Genomic DNA, 23,918 nt, shown 5'->3' with positions numbered 1-23,918 from the left:
CCGGTCAGTTTAACTCAAAATCAAGTAATTTTGATGTGCATAGAATTCTAAATGTAGAGTGAGAAAGTGTCTTCTCCCATGTAGCTCCATACCGTATGACAAACTGTTGGGTAGCCTAGAAGTGAGATTGCAAAGAAGTTATGGCAGGCATGGTTCACCCAAGCCTTAATGCGGTCAACTGGCTTGTTTAAAAAAGTCATTGTATCTGTACTACCAGAGGAGCTACCTGTGAGTCAGGCTGACTAAGGAATGCAATTTTTTTACTGACACTTTATATAATATTGGTTTCAGAGTAAAGGATGAGTATAATCTGCCTTATTCTGATAATGACATTAGAAAAAAACAGGCTGCAAATGTGTTTGTGTAGCCAGAGGGAGCTGTGATGATTTCCTTTCTGTCAGGAGCATACTATTAAAATAAAGCCTTTCAGTTCCAGGTCTGGTTATGAATAGCTGAGCTAACCAATTTTACACATCTCTTTCCATGGAAGGAGTTTTAAGACTAAGGCTACACAGTGTGAATCAGAACCAACCTGTCTTTCTCCAGAGGAGAAAAATTCAAACCTCTTTCGGAGTCATTCCACTCTCTGGAAGCTTGGGTTTAGCACTGTGGCAATGTCCATAAATCTCTCACTTTCTGCGTTTGAAGAAAAAAAAATAAAAGCCTTGCTCTGTGTTTGATTAACAAGTAGATGTAGTGTTTTTACTTGCTCTTCTGAAATGAGATTTTCTGTGGGTATGATCAGCTACACTTATTGAAAGTTTCAAAGTGTCTACATTAGATAGTTAGAATTTGGCCAGTGTTGCTATTGACAGTAAGATGGCTGGAAAAATAATATCAATTGTCCTAAGACAAACCTGAGAATCCAAGCTCTAAGCAAGGTCAGTTATCTGTGTTTAATGACCAGCTTCATGAAACACAGGAATGATATCCTTTTAAATGAGAAAAACTGTATTCTCCAAATCAACTACATGATGGATGGTGGAAAGGCTGTCGATGTAATCTCTTGGCTTTCAGTAAAGCCTTTGACACAGCTTCTCACAGCATTCTGCTTAGGAAACTGTCTGCCTCTCGCCTGGACAGGCACACACTCTCCTGGGTGAAAAACTGCTTGGATGGCTGGGCCCAAAGTGTTGTGGTAAATGGATTTAACTCCAGCTGGAGGTGGGTCACAAGTGGTGTCCCCCAGGGCCCAGTGCCGGGCCCAGTGCCGGGTCCAGTCCTGTTCAACATCTCTATCAATGACCTGGATGAAGGCATTGAGTGCACTCTTAGCCAGTTTGCAAATGACACTAAGCTGGGAGGAAGTGTTGATCTGCTGGAGGGTAGGAAGGGTCTCCAAAGGGATCTGAACAGGCTGGACCATTGGACTGAGACCAATGGCACGAGGTTTTAACAAGGCCAAATGGCAGGTCCTGCACTTGGGGCACAACAACCCTGTGCAGTGCTGCAGGCTAGGGGAAGAGTGGCTAGAAAGCTGCCTGGAGGAGAAGGACTTGGGGTTGTTGGTTGACAGCTGACTGGACATGAGCCAGCAGTGTGCCCAGGTGGCCAAGAAGGCCAATGGCATCTTGGCTTGTATCAGAAACAGCATGACCCACAGATCCAGGGAGGTTATTCTGCCCCTGTACTCAGCACTGGTGAGACCGCACCTCAAATACTGTGTTCAATTCTGGGCCCCTCACTACGAGAAGGATGTTGAGGCTCTGGAGCGTATCCATAGAAGAGCAATGAAACTGGTGAAGGGTCTGGAGAGCAAGTCTTACCAGTAGCAGCTGAGGGAACTGGAGTTGTTTAGCCTTGATAAGAGCAGGCTGAGGGGAGACCTTATTGCTCTCCATAACTACGTGAAAGCAGGTTGTAGAGAGGTGGGTGCTGGCCTCTTCTCCCAAGTGACAGGTGATATGACAAGGGGGAATGGTCTCAAACTGCACCAGGAACTGGTGTTCAGACTGAACATCAGGAAAAAATGTTTCACAGAAAGGGTCATTGGGCACTGGCAGAGGCTGCCCAGGGAGGTGATTGAGTCACCATCCCTGGAGGTATTTAAAAGACCGGTAGACAAGGTGCTCAGGGACATGGTTTAGTGGCAGATAGAAATGGTTGGACTTGATGATCCAAGAGTTCTTTTCCAACTCAGTGATTCTATGATTCTATGATTCCTTGATCCATTAAAATTCAACTTAGTAGTCCACAGTCAGGTGACATGGTTGATTATAAAGATTTTTTTTGGGAAAGGATTTATAATAGACAAAATAAGAAAATGTAGCAGCTGCATTTGTGAGCATGGAAAATAAATGCACAGGCAGAGAGAGACACATTTGGTTTTGCTTCTCCTCTTAGAAGTCATTTGGAAAAGTCTTGACTTCCATAGTGAATTGTCAACTAATTACTTGAAGACAGATCTGTAGTAATATGTTGAACTTTTGCATCCTGTGCTCAGCATCATGTAGTACAGAATGCTAAATTGCAAACTTAAAATTCTGGGTTTTATCACAAATTTCTATGTACTTTACTTCGCGGTCTTCAGGGAACTGAGGTCACTAGTAGTCATAAAATGAATGTAATGTAACTTCCTGTATAGTAATTCTAAATCCTTGGGAGAGGATACAGCTCTGCAGTGATAGCTTCTGTGCAAGCATATAAGCTTTACAGAAACTTGTCAACATGTCATGAAAATTAGCCATTGCATAGGACTAATGAATCTGTCAGGTCACAAGAGCAACTCTTCCGTCTTTGGGAACTCAGAACTTAGGAAGATCTCTGAGCTGCTGAATACTCTCCATGGTACTGAGCCATGTCAGGTCACAGCTGGTCTCATGCACTGCTCTTGTTTCTTTTGCCTCTCCTGTAGAGAAGTTCTCAAGGCCTTTATTATATGCTTAAAGTAAGTTTTAGCACTCATGAATAGATTTATTTGCTCTGTCTGAGCAATGAAGAAGAGCCAAATTCTTATGTTGCACTTCTATACTGATTTATGGCAATAGAAATGAGGGCAAAATCAGTATGAATGCATAAGACAGTAGTCATAAAGCAATAGTAACTGTAAGCAGAGACCAGTAGTTGAGAGTGTCTGTGTCGCAAGCATCAGCTGGAGAATTCACTAGCCTTCTTTAATCAATGGCTTCCTGGGTGAAAGAGAATTTGATACAGTGTTTGAGAGCATTTGAGGGTTCATGTAGATCTATGACAATGAGCCTAAACTTACAATAATTTATATTGAAAAATTATGCTGACTGTGCTTTATCGATATTCTGATATTTTACCAGCTTGGTTTCTGTGTTTTTTTTCCACTCCTTCTGCCCTTCCCTTCTTCTGTACAATAGGGATTTGGGAAACAAGTGGATGTGTCATATATTGCCAAACATTACAACATGAGCAAAAGCAAAGTTGACAACCAGTTCTACAGTGTGGAAGTAGGTGACTCGACCTTCACAGTTCTCAAACGCTACCAGAACTTGAAACCTATTGGCTCTGGGGCTCAGGGAATAGTTTGGTAAGTATCAGCAGTTTCTCTTATGCTTTTAAACAGAATTTGTCTTTCGCATTTCTTCACAGTTTGCTAGCCATAGACATTGTCTAAAATTGCAAAAATAACAGGCAACAGATATCCTGAGGCAGAAGGAGCCTAGTGGTTTGCTAATAAATTCTCCGGCTGGTGAGAATGAAAGCATTAGGCTTGTTTCTCCACATAGCAAAATGTACCTAGCAAGAGAGTGGGAGAAAGATCTTATCGGAATTGACAACTCTCACACTATTTCCAGAGGCAGTGCAAATAGTATCCTGAGTAAACCCTGTAATTTTAGTCTTTGTACAGTAAAAGTCACATCCCATAGCATTCTTAAGTATTCAGAATGGAAGCCTTTTGAATTGAAGTAACTGCTAGATTTCCCTTATTTCTTAAATCTGACATTGCAGTGATGTGAATAATATGAACAAAAGACACAAATTCAGTAGCTTTCCTAAATAACACAGAAAGCTTATGGAATTCAAAATTACTATGTTCAGAAGTTGTAATACCCTGGTTGGCTTTTGTGTCTGCATTTTTAGAGACGGTGCTTAAATTACAGTGGCTTGTATTTAAATGTCTTTATGCAGGCATTTGTTACCTATTTAATTATGAGGCATTAAGGTAACTAATATATCTTTTATCTATAACTTGATCAAAATATAAAGTATAATTACATCCATCATCTTTATCACTGGTCTTTTCTGACTTTCCTGTAGAATGTGTTACCTCGCAGTTGGAGACAGTAATAAGACAAAACATTTCTTTTAATTTAGGGGCAGGTGGACATCCATGCATTGTTGGCATGGGCTCTATAATTGACAATGCAACAACAGTTAGCAACACATCCTTAGGTCTCAGTCTGTCAGTCTGTCATGTTCCATGTTTACTATACTTTGAGGCCACACAAGTCCAGAGATTGGTCTAAATGATCAAGTATTTCATTACATATCTTAAACACAAAAGGGCTAAAGGTTATTTTAAAATCAGCTTTGGCAAAGAAACATACTTTGTGTTGAATATTAATGTTCATTTTGCACTGTTTGTCTACTTCCATATGTAGCAATAGAAGGTTTTTCTTCCAACTTACTATCCTCTATTCATTTCAGAGGAAAATCACATTCTGTTGAAACTCTTTGCAACTGAGTTACTGTAATGGTCAATTATAAGCAGCAAAAAATATAGAAAATAAGTTAAATAAATAACATCCTGTGAATTTGTCTTTTATACTAAGAGATGACAGGCAAAAATTAAGAATGCCTTAAGAAAGAAAATCAAATCCTTAAACAAGTAGTTCAAGTGAAAGTTAACACGAATTTCCTGAAATGGCTGAGCAGCATGGAGAGGCCATAAAAGACCTTTTACAGTTTGATGATACAGATGTAGTATTACATGATCAATGGAGAAGTTAATGAGCATTTTTGCTTAGTATGTGTTATATTGTAATCTACTTGTCATAAGACATAATTTAAGATAAAAACATTATGAGCAAAGCATCAACAGTAAAGTGGTAAATTATAGGGAAAAAAATACTAAAAAACTGCCTCTTCGCAGAGTGCTTCTGGCTCTGGTGGAGGAGAGATTTTGCCCTGTTCATCTTGTACTTTTGCAAAGAACAGCCACAAGGAGTGCTTCTGTGAAAATAGTGGGAAAAAAAAAGGTCATAGTTTCCTTTAAATCCAGTGGCTGTTTATACTTAATGACTTGTTCAAGAAGTGTAACAGGTCTCAGATGCAATTTTGTCTCTTAATGTCAGAATTGGCAAAAAGTGTAGGAGTTGCATGACTGATTTCTGATTGCTTCCTCCACCAAGGGCAGACACAAGTAGGATAGCTCAGAGAGGTTTAGGCTCAAACTTCTCATAGCCTGCACTATTTCTGGATTTTCCTTCCAGATAATTGTAGGTAAAAGGGCACTACCACTTGCCTTGGTGTAGTGATGGGTTATGCAGCTACTGGGGTTATGCAGCTACTGGAGGTAGCTTTAGTGCCTAGTGAAATGTGTTTTTACATAGTGTGACACAGAGCGACAAATTTTGATGATAAACTCAAATGATTCAAACATATCTGTGCTCTCTCACATTACTTCATTCCAACACAGGATAAGAGATGATGTTTTGAATATTTGACAGTGAATTACCTTGCTTTGGCTGCAACCTACCTGAGGGCCCAAAGAGGGGACTTATTCCCATTTAAAATGCCCTGAGATGACAGCTTAGTTAGACTTTTATTTTAGTCTTTGCTACTTAGGTTTCATGACATCTTGCCATGTGAAGGGGCTCCAAAGGGCACTAGACAGAGCACCTTGTTGTCAAGGTATTTACTGTGGCAGGATGCCAGTGTTTCACTCCTCTGCTTCCCTTCAGCATACACAGTCTTTTCCACCCCATGCAGCGCAGGATGGAAAGTTTTGAGCTCAATCAGTAATCTCTGCTGTGATGAGGAAGCTCACGGAAGGTCTTGGAGTCTGATTTATTTGTTCTGTGAAACATCCATGGCAATAGTAAAAAAGTAGATGATGACTTGTGTTGCAGTTGGAGAGGCAGTTTGGTTCTATTTCCTATTCCAACTGTTGCTGTCTGAATGCAAGAAGCTGTGAGATGAAGGAATCTCAAAACAGCATAGCTGGAACAATACACAGTAACAGGAGAAGTGCAGCAGTCATCCATTTTGAAATTGTATTGGTCTTCCTGAATATCGGCTCTGAATATTGTCTCAGAAACCACTGAATTTCTCAGTATTTTGACGAGAAATAGACCTGATCTGGAGTGTAGAGTAGCCATTCCTGACTACAGATCTGGCACTCTTCATTAGGGTCATATTGGTTATTTTTCGGGATTTCAGCATATAGACTGGGTTCCAAACATAACAAGGTTATTGAAAGGTTCTTGTTTATTACAGTGGCCTTTGACTTACACTGGGGGAAACTTTCTGCATGTTGGTGCATGTGTGGAATTCTTTTCTTTTACACTGTTTTGATAGAAAACATCCAGTAGTTTTAAAGATGCTTTCTGAAGAGAAGTTTTCACTCTAAAAAGAATGATTTTTCTTCTGTTTAAAAGCAATTTTTGGAAAGTCATTATTGCATTGTTTGTAAATAGAAACATATCAATGTCCACCTTTAGAAATTCAGAAGTTATATGTTAAAGGGAGAAAAGAAAAAGTGAGAATGAGGAGGCCTAATTTCATTCTAAATTTGGACTAATATGTGAGGTCAACACGAAAAGCTAAGAAACAAACTCACCAAAAACCCCTACCAGGATACACTTTAAAATTTAAACTTGAAGCAAAATAACTTTTTGCTCTTTTTTGTTAGAGCACTGGCCTGAAACAGGACCCTAAGAAGAGAAAAGAAAAAGCACTTAAAATATTTTATGGTTAAAGTTTCATAAACCACTTTTACAGAAATTTTGCTTGGTACAGGGAAAAGAAATTTGACTTCTGTTATTCTTAAAAATTGCTTCTTCAGCAAGTGCCTTAGTGCTAGTTATCTGAAACCAAGGGCAGGGAGTTTGAACTTAAGGAAATTACTGTGAAAAGGAGTTATTTATACACCAATCTATAATTTTCTTCTTATGTGTGTGTGTATATACATTTAGATTTGTATCTGTGTGTTTATATAGAAAGTGTTCCACTCCATATATCAGTGGTGGTTGTGGAGGATGAGCTATCATTAATGTTCTTGTCAAATGTGGTTTTTGAGGCTACCAATTCTCTCCACCGATGGAGATTTCAGTACTGAATAACCAGGACATTTCAAATATACAGACTGGTGCTTTGTTTAACAAGATCACTTTCAGCTTTCTTCCCTCTTGCTGTGCTGGGATAAAGGAAATTAGGCAAAATGCTTACATCAGTGGCGAAACTACCTTACTTAGAAGTATTGAGTAATACAAATATAAATAGCAGTGATTCATAGAAAACAGAGTTGCAGCTGGAGTCTTTCTGGAGGTAGGCAAAGATTACTGAAGTTTCCCAGTTAGAAAGTAGATGTGACATTAAGCAGGTTTTCAGAAAGATTTCAATACTGTATTTGTAGCAATACATAAATGTAGTGATAGGTAAAAGGAATGTTAAATGTCTCTTTGATTTTTACAACATTGTGTGAAGAAACTTTCTTAATATAGAAAGCTGTTTGCTGAGATTGCCAAGAGATTGCCATTTCACAGCCTGTCCTGTGGGGTGGGAGGCTGGGAGCTTCCCTTCCATCATCTGAGAGATAATAATAGTACTTCAATGAAGTAGTGCCTTGAAAAATGATAAGCATCTTGAAAAGGATGTGCATACCCCATCCAAAGAACCTTGATACTAAAGACTATCAAAACCTGCCATTTGTTATCCTAGGAAGCCATCTCCATGAGCCAATTAAACAATACATTTTCTGAGGTTTAGGCAGTCTATTTTGGGGCTGAATATGATGGAAGTGATAAATATTACATTTAACTGTTGATTAAAAAAATTATTCCTGTATGGGAAGAATAATTGTAAGTATATTCTTGGTAAGTCCATTGAAATAGAAACTTGTACGTGAAATTAGAATGCTTTTCTTTGGTTTTTGGCTTAGGTATAATAATGAGTGCCTAGTCCTTCAAGTGTATGGTAACAGAGCGATGCTCATTGATCATTGCAATCTGAACTCACACACAATATTAGTGGTAAATTACGATCTGGTTTGTCTGATCCAACTAGAATGTGTTTAATTTATTCCCCCCTCCCCCTGCCTCTTCCTCTCCTGCTGAAATCAGCAAAGAGTCTTGTTAAATAGCTGTAATTATATGTAGCGCTTGGTAGCTGTGAATTTGTATTTGCATCTGGCTAAAATTTTATATATCTGTTATATAAGTTTGTTTCAAATTACGTACAATTTAAAAAGGCATTTTTAATACTACCATTCACCTTGCCAAACTAGCCATAAACAGAATTTGTAGGGAAACAGCTTGTTTACTGCATTTTCTGTCTGTACAGCTCCCAGAGATATAGTAGTAAACTTGGCGTATTTCCTTGAGCTCATGTTCCAGAACTATCATTTCATTACAAGACTGAGGTGAATTATAGTCTTTGTTATAGAAATATGGCAACTGTATAAATTAAAAAATAAATTAATGATTGAGCAAGAAGTGTTATCCTAGAGTTTCTGGAAACAGAAGCTTTTAGATGCAAGTCCATTTTCTTGCTGGAGATCTTGAAATTTACTTTCACGCTCAGCTTTTTCATAGCGGTTCCCAGACACTCATTACTCTTTCTGTCTCTTATTCCTGCTCCCTTAAGTCATCTGTTTATACAGCCACTCTTCCACCAGTGGTTGAAGTGTGTCTTAAGAAGGCTGATATATCATCAATACTAACCTTGGTGTTCCAAGGTAAGGATTCTGTGTAGCAAGCACTAGAGAGAGGACCTACATGTGGTATCTGTAATTTCATTGTCGTAAAATGCGTACTTGGCTGTCTGGAAACAAAAGCTTCTCTCTGGTAAATAGGAAAAAAAATACCAGTACTATTCATTTACTGAGTGCAATGAATTTATGTATTGAATTCTTGAAGTAGTGTACACTTTACATTTGGTAGAAGACAATGGTAGAACTGCAGTCAAGATCCTTATATCTCAAAAAAAAGTAGGATTACTTTAGTTGTTTTATTTTGGTCCATGGTATGTAAAGGACTGGGTGTGGATCATAAAAGCAAATGCTTAACAAGTCTTCTGTTTTCTGATTTTAGATTGATGCTTTTTTGTCTCTTGTTTTGATGGAAACAGAAAATGAGGATCAGAAAAGTGGAGAAAATGGTTGCCCAGACAAATTTTCAGTGTTACTAACTCCACATCTGTTATTTTTTTATGTTAATAATGAGATTAAAATATGAGAAGAGAAAAGATTATTAAAATTATTCAAAATACTCTTACTTAGCTCAGATGAGTCTTACATAGGCTTTACTTCTTAGAAGCAGTGGAGTGATCAAGTAATATGGATTAGCTGACAGATTTTTCTGCCGAAGTGCATTTGCAACATATATCCATGAATGATAGATACAAAACATTTCACTGTTGAAAGATCATGGGATTTAAATCCTTTGGCTTTGCATTTTATTTGCTTAATACTTTCTTAATGAAATTATGGGGTTATTTTAGTTGTGGCCTCTATGCTGCCCTATTGTAGCTGAATGAAATGAGAATGGAAGACACAATTCTGACAGTTGCTACAGGAGGTTTGCTTTCTGCTACATACTATTAGGCTATAAATCTCGCATCTAACTAACCTAATGTAAAGGTTAGTTAAGTGAAATTCTCTGGCTGGAATGACTTTAAGTCAGACTGGACCTTTGATAGCCTTATCAACTAAGCTATATATGCTTTAACAAATGAGTGAAATGTCTTTGTTTATATGTATGCCTAGCATGATATTATTTGGATCATAAAAGTTACATGCCTTATTAGTGAGTAAGAGGAGAAAAAATCATTACCATAGAACAGAATGGATGATGTAGGAGAGCACCTGGCCCAAACCACGAATTCAAAGCAGTGTCAACTAGAGCAGCTTGCTCAGGACCACTGGAAGAGCATTGGCTATATCTTCTTTACTTGTCCCTAAGATAGTTAAGAACTATAGTAAGATCCCCCCACCCTAGGCCTTCTCTTATCCAGGCTTAACAATCTCAGCTCACTCAGCCTCAACTTGTATGACAGATATTGCTACCCCTAATCTTCATAGTTCATTAGTGGAATCGCTCTAGTATGTTCCTATCTTTCTTGTACTGGGGAGCCCAGAGCTGGACCCAGCACTCCAGGTGTGGCCTTGATAGCACTGAAGACAGCAGAAGGATTTCTTCTTTTGACCTGCTATCAACAGTTTTCCTTAACGCAGCCCAGGATGCTGTTGTCCTTATTTGCCACAAGGGCACATTGCTGGCTCATGATTAGCTTTTTATCCACCTGGACCCCTGGGTCTTTGTCTGCAAAACTAATTTCTGGACTTTCGGCCCCCAAGCCTGTAATGGTGCCTTGGGTTATTCCTCTGCAGTTGCAGAGCCTGGCATTTCAGGATGTTAATAACTGAGGAAATTCAGTATTTATTTTTACTTTTTTCTGTAAATTAACATTTTTTATTTTAAGTTTCAACAAATGTCAACAGTAGATTAAAACATTCTTTGCAAAACTCCTCATCACCTTTAGCAAACAAGTATTGCTACCTGTGGAATGTATTTGGTGTGTTATTTATGTGGGAGTAGAATAATTGAAATATTTTTGATTCTTCTCCACCTTTGTGGTTTCCAAGATATAATTTGCCAACACTGTTTTACATATTTAGAGAACTTGTACAGTTTTGTTGGCTTCACGACTAAGCTTCTGTTGTCTGCATGCTTTCTGGTCTGTCCTTTTTTAATAAGACTCAGTGAACATCTACAATAAGCAGGAATTAAATAAAAAAATATACAGGATTTTGAATATTTACTTTGAGGCTTTAAAGTCATTATTTTTAGAACAACTAGTGGTTTGGTTAATTTATCTTTTGGGAAATACACTATTGCTCTTCATGGAGTAGTAGAAAACTTGTGTCACATGTTCCCTGATTCTTGGTGAAAGGGACATTCAGGAAGAGGGTCTAAGGACTGTCTATTTGGGAACATTTCTAAGAATCTGCATGTTTGTGAAGCATAGAAGTCAAAATCTGTGTATCAGATTTGAACCACCAAAATAAGTCATTCAAATGCATAGGAGGTGAAGATTATAAAAATAACTGAAAGTTATGCAAAACATTTGAAAGTTTAAGAAGAATTTTAGGAGCCCAGCTTTAAAACCCCACTTTGCAAACTAAAGCCTATATTACTTTATGTTTTCAAAATTTTTAACTAAGCGTATATAACAAATTTTTTCATTATTAGAAGGAAATGGTAAAGAAATTTTATGAAATTATTCTGTTTCTAGGTATGTTATTGGAATTAGATTATATGATCTTGAATGAGTAAATAACTGGATTCCATTAGAAATATCATAAGGAAGATACAGTCTTCATTCTAGATAAAAGTGGGCAATTGTTCACTGAGCCATTTGATGAAGGTGTCCTTTGTCACAGCAGAAAAAGCAAAAGCCTCTCCACTGTGCCAGATGCACAGAGACTTGCATTATGAAACAACTTTTTGTCTCATCCAGTTTTGATTTGATTTTTATTTGAAATTACTTTTTTTTCCCACTCCTTGAAAATGTGTTAATTTCCTATGCAACTGGAGTTTAGAAGCAGTTGTGCATGCTGTCTTCTGCTGATGTGGTGGGACATGTTTTCTTTTGATGTCTTCTTTTCTCTCACTGCAAACTCTCTCCTTTTGTCCAAGTAATTTTCTCAGTGGAAAAAAAACCCAAACCACAACAGTAAACTTAAGGCTCAGCAATTTACCATGAGAAATGCAGGATGCCCTCTAAGATGCATAACCCCTGTGTTTGTAATTACTACAGTGCTGCATATGATGCCATCCTTGACAGAAATGTGGCCATTAAGAAGCTCAGTCGACCATTTCAGAACCAAACTCATGCCAAGAGAGCTTACAGGGAGCTGGTCCTCATGAAGTGCGTGAATCATAAAAATGTAAGTTTTCAGTAGGTAGCTGGATAAGTGGTATTTTTATTGATTTACTAGGAAGAAAATTGATTTGTTGGGTCCCTTTTTAAAACAGAAGAAATGAGAAGTAGATTATGCTCAAGAGCTGCATTCTTTCTGGTACTTTACATGAGAGAGTGAGGATCTGCCACATTCTTAATAAAGGGGCTGCTAGTGGGGTTTGGGTGATAGAACGGGGGAGAGCAGAACACTTTCTTGTCAACTCCTGATCCAGAAATGCAGAAGTGGTTGTTAGAATCTGGGCTCTACCCCTCTTGGGATCTGTGACTCAAAAGCAGTGTCGCTTGAGTTGGAGTCACCACGCACAATTGCCTCTCCTTGTTCCGGACTTCATCTGAAACCTAGTCATATAGATGTATTATATAGATTGTATGAGATGAGGTGTCATCACAGGGAGGGTTGCTGCAAAACTGCCAAAGAACATGAAGAATTGAAAGTCCTTTTCCAGTCTCATGTATTTGTGTGCAACCTAATGTTGTAAGCCAGGGACTCTGAAGGCTCAACACATTGTGCCATTCCTTCTAATCACAGTGTTTTTGTTGAAATAAACAGCACTAGCAAGTTCTAGCTTTCTTGCTTCTTACACCCATTACCTATAGTACAACATTTAGTGTCCGCGTCTACTGAAAATATTCCTACACCAAAGCAAGAGAGCAAAACAGGGCTGTATACTAATTGTAGCCATCTATCTATTAGAACTATCTGACTGACACTATAAGTTTGGGTTTTTTTTGTAGTAAGATACATAAGATTGCCCGATTTCTTTGTCAAGGAATCTCCAAAAGATTTAGTTTCTCTACACTTCCTTGATTTCTGCTGTGGCTTGGTGCCATACCTGTGTGCCCCTTCCTTTTCACAACGTGAATTTTTAAGTTTGCTACATGTTTACTCTTGCCTCAGATCCTGCAATTATTCTTTCTCCCTATGCAAGTATAAACGAGCTTGAAAAGCCTGATGTGAGGTGTGACATTTGTTCTTAGTCACAAATTCATGTGGAATGAAAAAGGACTGACCCTAAAATGTCAAAGAGAAGGACTTGTCACCTATAGTGTCCTCTTCCCCACTTCTAGGCATTGACTTGTCCTCATGTTTCCACTGTGTTGGTGAGGACTCTACCTGTGTCTTCCCTGTTGACATGGGTAGAAACTGCCCTCAGTCAGAGCAATGTGTGGGGCTGTGAAAATGCGGGGATGAGTAAGTAGTTCTCCCTGTAGGTGGGAGTTTTTAGTGGCATGGAAAGAGCACGGGGCAGCAGAAGTGGCATAAATTTTAAATATGTAATTTTAATGAGTGTCTTTCAACAGCCCAGCCTATTTAAAAAGCAAGTAACAAAGGAGCTGTTAGATGTCTTTGCCAGAATATGTCTACCATTTTAAAATGTTTCTACTAAAGAGCAGTACCTCTCATGACGGAATTTGTGTCAGCATTTGTGTGTATGTGACCTCAAAGGAATTGAGGCCATGCCAGAGAGAAGGAAGATCTTCTGTTTATTTTTATCTTAGTTCTTGATTATTTGTCCCCTCAGTTGAGTTTTCTTCCCATATAAGAAATTTCTGGCTGTAAGACAGGGACTGTTACCTTAGACTGAGTTGAAGTTGGCAACTTCATGCAACTTCAAAATTCAGAGGACTGTCTTACCATTAGCATTTTGGATTGTCACTGATCATCACTAATTGTTCTCTCAGAAACCATTTCAAGTGCATCTAGAAGAAATCTTAGAGATCTGTGGTATTTTATTTTGAATATTGCCAACTTTTTACTGGTCCATAAAGTCAGAAGCGTTAGTATAAATCAGGCAGTGAAAAAACAGGATTTATCTGTTAACACACACTGCAAAAATGGGTTTGATTGCTTACATTTATCACTTTTATTCATCCTTTTTTCTTACTTTGCTTTTCAGATTATCAGTTTATTAAATGTCTTCACACCACAGAAATCTCTGGAGGAGTTCCAGGATGTGTAAGTAATAGAGGCAGTGATTAAACTAAAGCTTTAGAGACATATCTGTTGTTGTAGTGCACCTTGAATGCAATAACTCAGCAATAACTTGGCAAAAAGTTTATAAGCCCCTCTAAAAAAGATCATATGTAGTATACACCACGGGTAGAGAGATGTTCTGCATCCCTATACTGAGAGCACTTTAGACACTCATAAAGTGCAAAAAAACCGGTTTCTTAAGTGCTGTAATAATGTGAGGCTGCTGGTGGCTCTTCATGAGAAGGTTAGTGCATTTGCACTTCATATGCGGAGGAAGAAGTATGAGTAATTAAAAGGGCCTGGTTTTGTGTTATTAATTTGTTTGGGAAATGATGGTCATTATGTGACTCCCTGACGTGTGAAGTTTTGAAATGTGGCATTTCATTATGAAATGATTTCTGGTAAAATAGACTATGTGAAACATTTCCTTGTTTCATATTTGTTTTGGTATAACCTTTGACTGTATAAAATTACTTGTTTTGGGAGCTAGAGCTAGGTGTGGAGGACAACTAGCATCTCTGCGGAACATTGCCCTGTTGTACAAGCACTACTCAGTGTAGTATGAATCTGCCCTGAATTAAATATTCAGTGTTCTTTATAGTTGTACTGCTTTCATCTTTCAGTGTTTCACATATTCTGTATATCTTGTATGGAAATATATTTCCCTTTTGTACTCTAATTGATAGCAGACAGATAGCGATGACTGAAGTCAGGTGACTAGTGTTCTGGTGTTGATATACGGAATTTCCACATAATATTGTCATTGCAGACTCGTAGAGAATAGAGGAGGTAACTAGTGCTAGAGAGAAGGCAAGGTGTGCAGTTCATATTGAAATGGAGAGCTAGTGTTTTCCTCAAAGTCCGAGTGCTTTAATGTAATATCACAGTTGGGAATCAGCTGTCTTTGTAAGATGTCTCAAGAAATGAGCTGGCACATTTAACATATTAACTTAACAATAAAGGGGCTTTGGTTAACATGCTGAGGTTGTTAGTGAAGCTGATTTGTCAGAAGCAAAAGGCTAGTTAGTTATAATGAGAACTGTGTGAAGTCATGCAATTTAAAAGTGGTTTTGGAGAAATTTCACATGGGGATGCACATTTTATCCTTTCAGACATCTCTACTGCTCCCCAATTCCTGCATGTATGTGGTAGCTATTCCTCATAACGATCTAAGGCCAAGTAGCTGCGCATTTTGGTACTTGTGGCTCCTCTGTTTTCTCCATGTTTCAGTGTAGTGTTGCCTCTTTGCCCATGTAGAGGACAGTCTCTGTCATTGGGAAAGCACCAAGAAAGGGCCAACGATCTGCCTGTTTTACTGGGATGGTATCTCTGCAGTGAGATGGTGCAATGAGAAATATATACCACAATGGTACCCTAGTGAGCAGGCCCAGCTGTGTTATGCCCAATTATCAGAAATAAAGTGAATTTGAAGCAAGAGAATGCATAGTTACTTATTTGAGATGCTGCTGTGTTTCCTCTTCAACACAGACAATAACCTTATGACTTTGTTTTTTCATTTAGTTATCTGGTAATGGAGTTAATGGATGCCAATCTGTGCCAGGTCATTCAGATGGAACTAGACCATGAGCGAATGTCTTATCTACTGTACCAAATGCTCTGTGGTATCAAACATCTTCACTCTGCAGGAATTATTCACAGGGTAAGGGGCCTTTGGTTTAAAACCTAAGGCAGCACGTGCCATCGTCATAAAGACAATAGAAATCACTTGAGTTTATTGCCTACCATGGGTCAAAGCCCTATCTGCCATTAAAGTGACTATACACTTATGAGTCATAGTCTATCCTCAAGGCAGAGTAGCTTCATGCTTAGGAATGAGATTATTTGAGAACTTAATCAGACAAAAAGGGAACATAATTATTAAAAATAAATAATAAACATATAACAAGCATTGGAAATCATCAAAGCTATTCTGATCTTTGAAATGTGTAGATTAATGTTTCTCCTGAAAATGCAGCTGGCTACATCTACCACACACAACACTTTGAACCGATCTTGTAGTATGGTTCAAGTATTGATTGATCAGGATTCACAGAGGTCAGGCCATATGGAATTGGCATTTGCTATCATTTATATGTACTAATACAAATTAAAAGACTGCTATATCTATATTAAATGTATCTATTTTCTCATTTTGCTTTTCCACATCAGTGTGCTGTGTGTAAGGATGTGATATCTGACCATGAATGCCAACAACAGTGCTATGTATGACAGTCAACAACAGAGCAGACAGTTCATATGACTGTAAGCAGGAGGCAATTCAAAATAAACTGAAAATACCCTGAGTTAATTTTTTCATTTTAATGGGCTTTTACTAATTTGGGATTTCTCACTTAAAAGCAAATAAAAAAATGTTTCCCTTCTATTATGAGAGGGAGAAAAGAAGGTCTGATAAAATGGGTGACAAAGTGGATGTTCCTTTACATTGTACAAAGGTCTGCTTTCATGGAACATTGTGTGTTTAGCAAAGAGTGATAGATTTGTCTTCCAGATAGTCATTCAGCAAAGGATGAGTTTCATTATTATAAATGAAGCATTGAGGTATCTTCACACATATAGTTGGAATGCCTCTATTAGGCTCACAGCATTAAAAAAATACACTCAAAACAGTACTCTAATACTAATCCTGGTTTCTTGAAACACTAAATGCAATTAATTTGACTCCAGTAAGCTCCTGCTATCCAGATGACACCTCTTGGTGTGCCAAGTTAGAACATCTTCCAAAATAGTTTTCCAGAGAAACAGTAGCAAGGTTTCACTCCATATTTACAAGTATTTCTACAACTTTCAGAAGAGTAAAGGAATATTTGGAGGGTCACTTAAAATATCAGTCTATATCACAGATATGCCGGGCCTTATGAAGGACAGTCATATGTCTTTTCACTATCTTTTGCAGGATTTGAAACCAAGTAATATTGTGGTAAAATCTGACTGCACGTTGAAGATTTTGGATTTTGGACTGGCCAGGACTGCAGGCACTAGCTTTATGATGACTCCATATGTTGTGACACGTTACTACAGAGCACCAGAGGTCATCTTAGGAATGGGCTACAAGGAGAACGGTAGGGCTAGCACCCTAGCAACATATAACAAGCAATTTCACAGCTAGCACAGTGAAATCTGAAATGTAAGGTCTGCCTCAGCAATTATAAGGGGCACCAGAAGGAGAAGAAGAAAATGGAATGGGAAATGGTATCTTGAATTTAAAAAGCAGGTCAGTTAGAATAGCTTCTCACTGCTGTGCAGGGCAGCTACAGAATGTACGTGGGATGCAATGCTGGGGAATTTATCAGTGTGGGATTGCAGAGTAGTGAGAATCTTGTTCTTGGTTATGGTTGAACTTAACAAATACAATTAGCTCTTTCTGACTAGAATATCTTTGGTTTCTGTGGCTGTGAGACAGCATGGGAACCACTGAAAATGCTGAATGAGTGACGTGTTCTAAAATTGTCTGGGTCTCTGAATTGTTTGATGGAAGAAGAAGAGGCACAAGCTCTGAAACAGGGAATCCTAGCTTTTCCAGAATTCCCCCAAATCCAGTGCTAGATCTAAATTTCAGGAGTGGTTTCTGCTTTTATGCTAGGTTTAGCTAAAGTCTCAGGTTTTGCTGACAGGTTTCATGTGGTCAAGATCTAGACAAAAATTTTGCAGTTTGAGTCTTTTTTTAATGGAAAATAGGGTTGGAGAGGAGAGGAAAAACCTGAAGCTATAAAACCATGCGTCTAACTTGTATGTAATCTCCCTAGATGTAAATAGGAATAGTCTGTGATACCTCTTGATCTGGATACCTCTTCATTCCCAGAAGACTGAGAAGCGGGTACTTACTATAGAGAAGCAGATAAGGAAGAATTCATGTTTTTCAGGGGATGAAGGGAAAACTTTATAAGTTATTCTCATTTTGTAACGAAACTGAGAATCACATCTGACGGTTGGGTAGACCAGACAGAAAGAGATATAAGATATAGTGGAGAAAAATCTGCTATGATTCAGATTCTGCTGTCGAACTCTACCACTTGTCTATTTGACAAGGATACTTTTTTATGTCAAATACAGATGTCATATCCAGGAACTTATTACAGGATCACAGAATAGTAGGGGTCGGAAGGGACCTCTGGAGACCATTTAGTCCAACCTGCCTGCTAAAGCAGGTTCACCTACAGGAAGTTGCACAGGCACATGTTCAGGTGGGTTTTGAACATCTCCAAGGAAGGAGACTCCACAACCTCCCCAGACAGGCTGTTCCAGTGCTCCATCACTCTCACCGTAAAGAAGTTTTTCCTCCGGTTGAAGTGAAACTTCCTGTGTTCCAGTTTGTGCCCATTCCCCCTTGTCCCATCACTGGGCAACACCGAAATGAGTCTGGCCCCATCCTCTCAACACCCTTAGGTATTTATAGGCATTGATAAAATCTCCAAAAAAAGTCTCCTACATGAAGATATTAGCTAACCTGCAGGAGAACTTCTACTAACAGCCAACTGCATCCTGTAAAGGGCAGTGAAACTGATTCAGGGAGCTGATTCCATCACTTGAGCAAGAATAAAGGCATGCTTACAAAACTTCCTTCAAAATTAGTAAGTGTCTGCATTAATTGTTTTTAATATTTATGAATTTACATATTTTAATATGAAAGTCTAAAAGGTAAGTAGAATCTGCGCTTATAGAATAACTTCTGTAACAGGAATAATCTTCCTTGAAGTATTTTGTAATTGATATTTTTAAGTGCCATTAGACATTTGAACACACTTTAGATAGTTCCTTAGTCAATATCCAGATTTCTTTCTATTGTGAAATGAATTATTTTGCTTTTTTTTTTCTCTCCAGACTTTTAGTAGATGATTACCATTGTTGTTGTTATTGTCCCTGAAAGGGCAGAGAAAGCACTTGCTTTTCACATGATTAAAATCACACCAAGAAAAAGATAAACACACATATGCGATGAAGTACACAGCTGAGAAGGTCCTAAGAATGTTTGCCACGTCCAAAGGTCCTGATCAAATGCCCATTGAAGTTAACATAGAGACTTGCTTTGACTTCCCCGGACAATGAATCTCAATTCAATGACTCAAGATGAATGATGTTGTCTTACTTGAACAAAGTGAAAATAAAATAAACAGAGAAAGGAAAAAAAAAAAAACAACCCCACAACATTTGAAAATGAAGGTCAGCTGTCTGCTTGGAGGCTCTGATCCAGCCCCTAAGGAAGTCAATAGAAAGGGTTGCTCTTTGCTTCCCTGCTCTGGCCTACGCTGCCACATTACTGAATCTCCCCTACTTTTTTTCCCTCTAATATGTACACTGCCTGTATAAGTACTGTTCACTGCTTTCATTTTCTTTCTGCACTTAGTTGGCTAAAGATGCATAATTATCACCAGTTTGCTGCACTTCTGTGGAAGGTTCCAAAACTGTCACTATGAAGAAAACTCTGACACTGCCACAGGCATGCTCTTGCTGTCCCATGCCCCTAATACCTGTACCCTCCTTTTCCCAAATGGAACATTTCACTTTTATTTAGTTTTACCAAGAATTGAGTTGTTTGTTTGTTTCTTTGGTTTGTTTTGGCTTGCTTTTGAAGGATAAAAAAGGAGAAGAAAAAGAGGAGAAACTGGTTGTGTAGGTCAAACGTGACCACAAAACTAGGATTCACAGCTAAGAAATAACATTGTCTTTTAAAGCTTTTCAAAACATTTTTTTACCCCTTCGCATGGAAGGCAGACTTTTCTTTCTGGGCATACTGTGTCTCTACCTAGCCTTTTTTCTTGTAAAACTTAAAGGGGAAAAAACCCAAAACCTCCCAACTCAAGTAGATAACCTAACCATAAACGTTGCATCTAAAAGCTGAAGGAAGGATCGGGAACATAAGAAATGTTCTTAGTCTTGTTGGTAATTGCCCTGCAAAGTGTTTGTTTTAGCACTTATTTTGAGTATCTATAGAGTAAAAAGTGGAGTCCACACAGATCATGCTCTTCAGTTCATTGCAGTCAGTATGTAGGTACAGATAGATACGTACACATAGGTACCTATAAATAGCACATAGGTACAGATCCTGAAGCAGGAGTTTAAAATAACCCTTAAGGGTGGTGTTTATCCATACATCCTTTGCTTTTTTGAGTAGTTCTAATTAGCACCTCCGTGTACCCCTGCAGAATGACTCAGTCCTTTGGAACAAAGCCTAGAAACTGCCTTGCTGTGAGTAGAATTTATTCCAGATGATCATTGTCTGGGTTTTGGGGTTTTTGACTTTAGCTTTTTTCTTAAAAGACAAAAATGTTTCACCATAAAATCAGTGTATACCATGGGTCTGTGCAGTTGTTACTTGATCATTACTTGATAGCTGTGGGCCTTTTCCTAAAGATGTTGATTTTAAGCTATTTCCACCACTGCTACTGGCATTGATCTGACTCACACAGCTTTTATTTATTCACTCATTTATTTTAGCTTTTGGACATGAAAAGGACCTAACAAAACCACAAAACAAACTGTACTGTTCTGACCAACTTACTCTTTCCCCCTCCTTTAGGAGTGAAATGTTGTAGTTAACTTGGCTTTTTTTTCCCCCTTCTTCACTTCCCTGTCTCTCCTGTTCTAGTGGATATATGGTCTGTGGGATGCATTATGGGAGAAATGGTTCGCCACAAAATCCTCTTTCCAGGAAGGGACTGTATCCTTGTTCCATTTGCTGCAACTTCAACTATGATCTGTTCCTCTCCTCCACCCCATCCCATAGTTACCATAAAATGACTATATCAGAACTGTAAAAATAGAAGCAAAAAGTTGAATCCCAGAGATATGAGTAAATGAAAACAGCACAATATTGATAAGAATAAAATTAAAAACTAAAACAGATGCACATAATTATTTCAGTCAAATAAGTTACGTTCTTTTAAAACTGGTAATCATTCCATTTTATGTAGTCTTTATATCATACTAAAGAGCAATACAGAAAACAAGCATTAGAATTGCAAATTGATAGCCTCATTTATTATTCTTCAAGGGAAAATAAGGAAAAAAAAAAGAAAAGAATCTTAACTTGGCCAATCTGGTTCCTGTAGATATGTTTTTTTGCTTTTATGTTTTGGAAATAGTGACTTCATAGCATTTGTGGTGACATCATAATCTTTTGCTTGCTAATGCATCGAGGATTTGGATTCATCTCAATGCTGTATAGGCTCAAAGTTGAGTCAATACAACATTTTTTTTCTTTAAAACAGAATGAAGAATTTTACTTGTCCATCTTAAGGCAACAGTTTTTCTGCTGTGGTTTCTAAATTGGCCTGAAATTAGATACTCTTGATTTAAAAATGGGGTTTCCTTTGATTGCATGAGTTCTATGTCATTAATTAAACTGTTTTCCCTCTCATCTTGTTGTTTCTGTCTTGGATGATATTATTTTTACCACTTCCAAGGTGGTGAAAGCAATATTAGAAAATGAAAACAAAAGAAGATATGTCTACTTTGTCTTCAGTTTATCACAGAGTAAGCCAGGCAACGTGCCTGTGAAGACTCAGAAGTGTAAGCAATGTGTGTTTTGCCCATCAGGATAAAATGCAGCATAACATGTTTTCCAGTTTCAGAAACAAAACGGCATATTATTTTCAGCAGATTGGCAGAAAGACACTATAAAAATCAGGCATCAGCAGACACTGACAGTTGGTGTAGAGAAAGCCTAGCTTCTACAGACATGTAGTCATGGAACTGGGGAGGGGGTATTTGATGGCTTTTGAGTGATTCCTGTAGTGTTTGTTAGTTAGCCTCTTTTCACAACTCTGTCGACTTTCTCTGAAAATAGAGCTCTGCCTGTTAGCCAAGTGAATATACAAGTATACTTCACTAGCAGGTAAACTGGGAAACTGCAAGTACCCTCTGTTTGCTAAGGAGGAAACAGCAACATTTCGGTGTTTCAAGTCTTATAGGAATATGGACTGGAAAGCTAGTGGATGCAAAATACAATGAGGCAAGATTGGTGTTTTTTATTATTAGTGGATGGCTTTGAGATATCACTCCACAGGTGCTGAGCTTAACACATGGAGCAGGCTGCGCACCCACCTTCTGCTGTAATACGAGTGTGCAGAGCAGCTCCCAGCATTCACGAGACCTGTAATTCAGTGTGCCAGTTATGCTGTGTTTGTGGTAACAACACACCAGGAACCTCATCTTAATTCTTCTTCCAAATACTGTGCTTTTATCTTTTTTTTTTTAATGTACAAAGAAAAATTAAATGATCCATAAGTTATTTGAGGTTCAGCTGTAAATGCTGACTGAGGGTATTTCCATTTAATCTATTTCTATTTGGAGAAGTCTGATTCAGTTTTTCATTATCAGCAACTCTAATATAGAAAAAAATAAAAATTCAGTGTAAAAACGTAGCACCATGGTGAGTGGTTTGAGTTGGATGGGACCTCAAAAATCATTCAGTTCCACCTCTGCTGTGATGGGCAGGGACACCTCCTACCAGACTAGACTGCTCAAGGCCCCATCCAACCTGGCCTTGAGTATTTCCAGGGATGGGGCATGCATAACTTCCCTGGGAGCCTGGGCCAGTGCCTGACCAATTTCATTGTGAAGAATTTCCTCCTTATGTCTAGTCTAAATCTCCCTCCCTCCAGTTTAAAGCCAATGCCTCAAGTCCTAATACTACATGTCTTTGTAAGAAGTCCCTCCCCAGCTCTCTTGTAGGCCCCCTTCAGGTACTATAAGATCTCCTTGGACCCTACTCTTCTCCAGGCTGAACAACACCAACTCTCTCAGCCTGTCCTCATATGGAAGGTTGATCCAGCCCTCTGATCATCTTTGTAGCCCTCCTCTGGTCCTGTTCCAATAGCTCCATATCCTTTTTATGTTGAGGATTCCAGAACTGGACACAATACTCCAGGTGGGATCTCACAAGACAGGAGCAGAGGGGCAGAATTACCTCCCTCAAACTGCTGGCCATGCTTCTTTTGATGCAGCCCAGGATAGAGTTGGCCTTCTGGGCTGTCCGCATAAATTGCCAGCTCATGTCAAGCTTCACATCAACCAGCACCCTCAAGTCCTCTCTGCTGGGCTGCTTTCAATCGAGTCAGCTTCATCTTATATAGAAACCACAGATTGCCGTGACCCAGGTATAGGACCTTGCACTTGGCCTCGTTGAACCTCATGAGGTTCACACAGAACCACTTCTCCACCTTGTCCAGGTCCCTCAGGATCACATCCCATCCTTCCGGTGTGGCATCTGCACCACTCACCTTGGTGCCATTTGTGAACTTGCTGAGAGTGCACTCAATCTCGCTGTCTATATCATTGATGAAGATCTTAAACAGCATTCATCCCAGTATGGACTCCTGAGGGACACCACTTGTCATAGATCTCCATCTGGACATCAAGCTGCTGACCATTACTCTCTGAATATGACCATCCAACCAATTTCTTATCCACTGAACCCTCCACCCATCAAATCCATCTCTCTCCAATTTAGAGAAAAGGATGTTGAGGGGATTGTGTTAAAGGTTTTACAGAAGTCCAGGTAGACTACATGCATTGGTTTTCCCATATCCACTGCTATGGCTACCCCATCATAGAAAGCCAATAGGCTGGTCAGGCAGGAGTTGCCCTTGGTGAAGCCATGCTGGCTGCCGCTTATCACCTCCCCACGCTCCATGTGCTTTAGCATGTCTTCTAGGAGGATCTGTTCCATGATCTTCTCAGGCACGGAGGTGAGGCTGGCAGGTTGGTAGTTCCCAGGGTCCTCTTTTTCACCCTTCATAAAATGGGCACAATGTTGACCTTCTTCCAGTCACCAGGGGCATACCCTGTCTGCCATGACTTTTCAAATATC

At 38.8% G+C, this 23,918-nt stretch overlaps 1 protein-coding gene across 12 annotated transcripts in view; it reads left to right on the top strand.

Annotated features, from left to right (window-relative positions):
- The window catches only part of MAPK10 (mitogen-activated protein kinase 10), a 146,587-nt gene that overhangs the window by 72,414 nt on the left and 50,255 nt on the right, over nt 1–23,918 (top strand). For 10 of the 12 annotated variants that reach the window (XM_054065834.1, XM_054065842.1, XM_054065837.1 and 7 more), the window contains 6 exons: nt 3,327–3,496; nt 11,950–12,079; nt 14,013–14,071; nt 15,611–15,749; nt 17,004–17,169; nt 20,694–20,765. In XM_054065834.1, the coding sequence (XP_053921809.1) occupies nt 3,327–3,496; nt 11,950–12,079; nt 14,013–14,071; nt 15,611–15,749; nt 17,004–17,169; nt 20,694–20,765 (736 nt within the window). Of the gene's footprint in view, nt 1–3,326; nt 3,497–11,949; nt 12,080–14,012; nt 14,072–15,610; nt 15,750–17,003; nt 17,170–18,928; nt 20,837–23,918 lie in introns of those variants that run through there. The other 2 variants (XR_008449731.1, XM_054065844.1) reach the window with 2 other exon arrangements.

Source organism: Cuculus canorus, chromosome 4 (assembly GCF_017976375.1).
Source record: "Cuculus canorus isolate bCucCan1 chromosome 4, bCucCan1.pri, whole genome shotgun sequence".
NCBI lineage: Eukaryota > Metazoa > Chordata > Aves > Cuculiformes > Cuculidae > Cuculus > Cuculus canorus.
The sequence above is the reverse complement of the archived record's forward strand: the minus strand, read 5'-3'. Positions and strand labels throughout refer to the sequence as shown.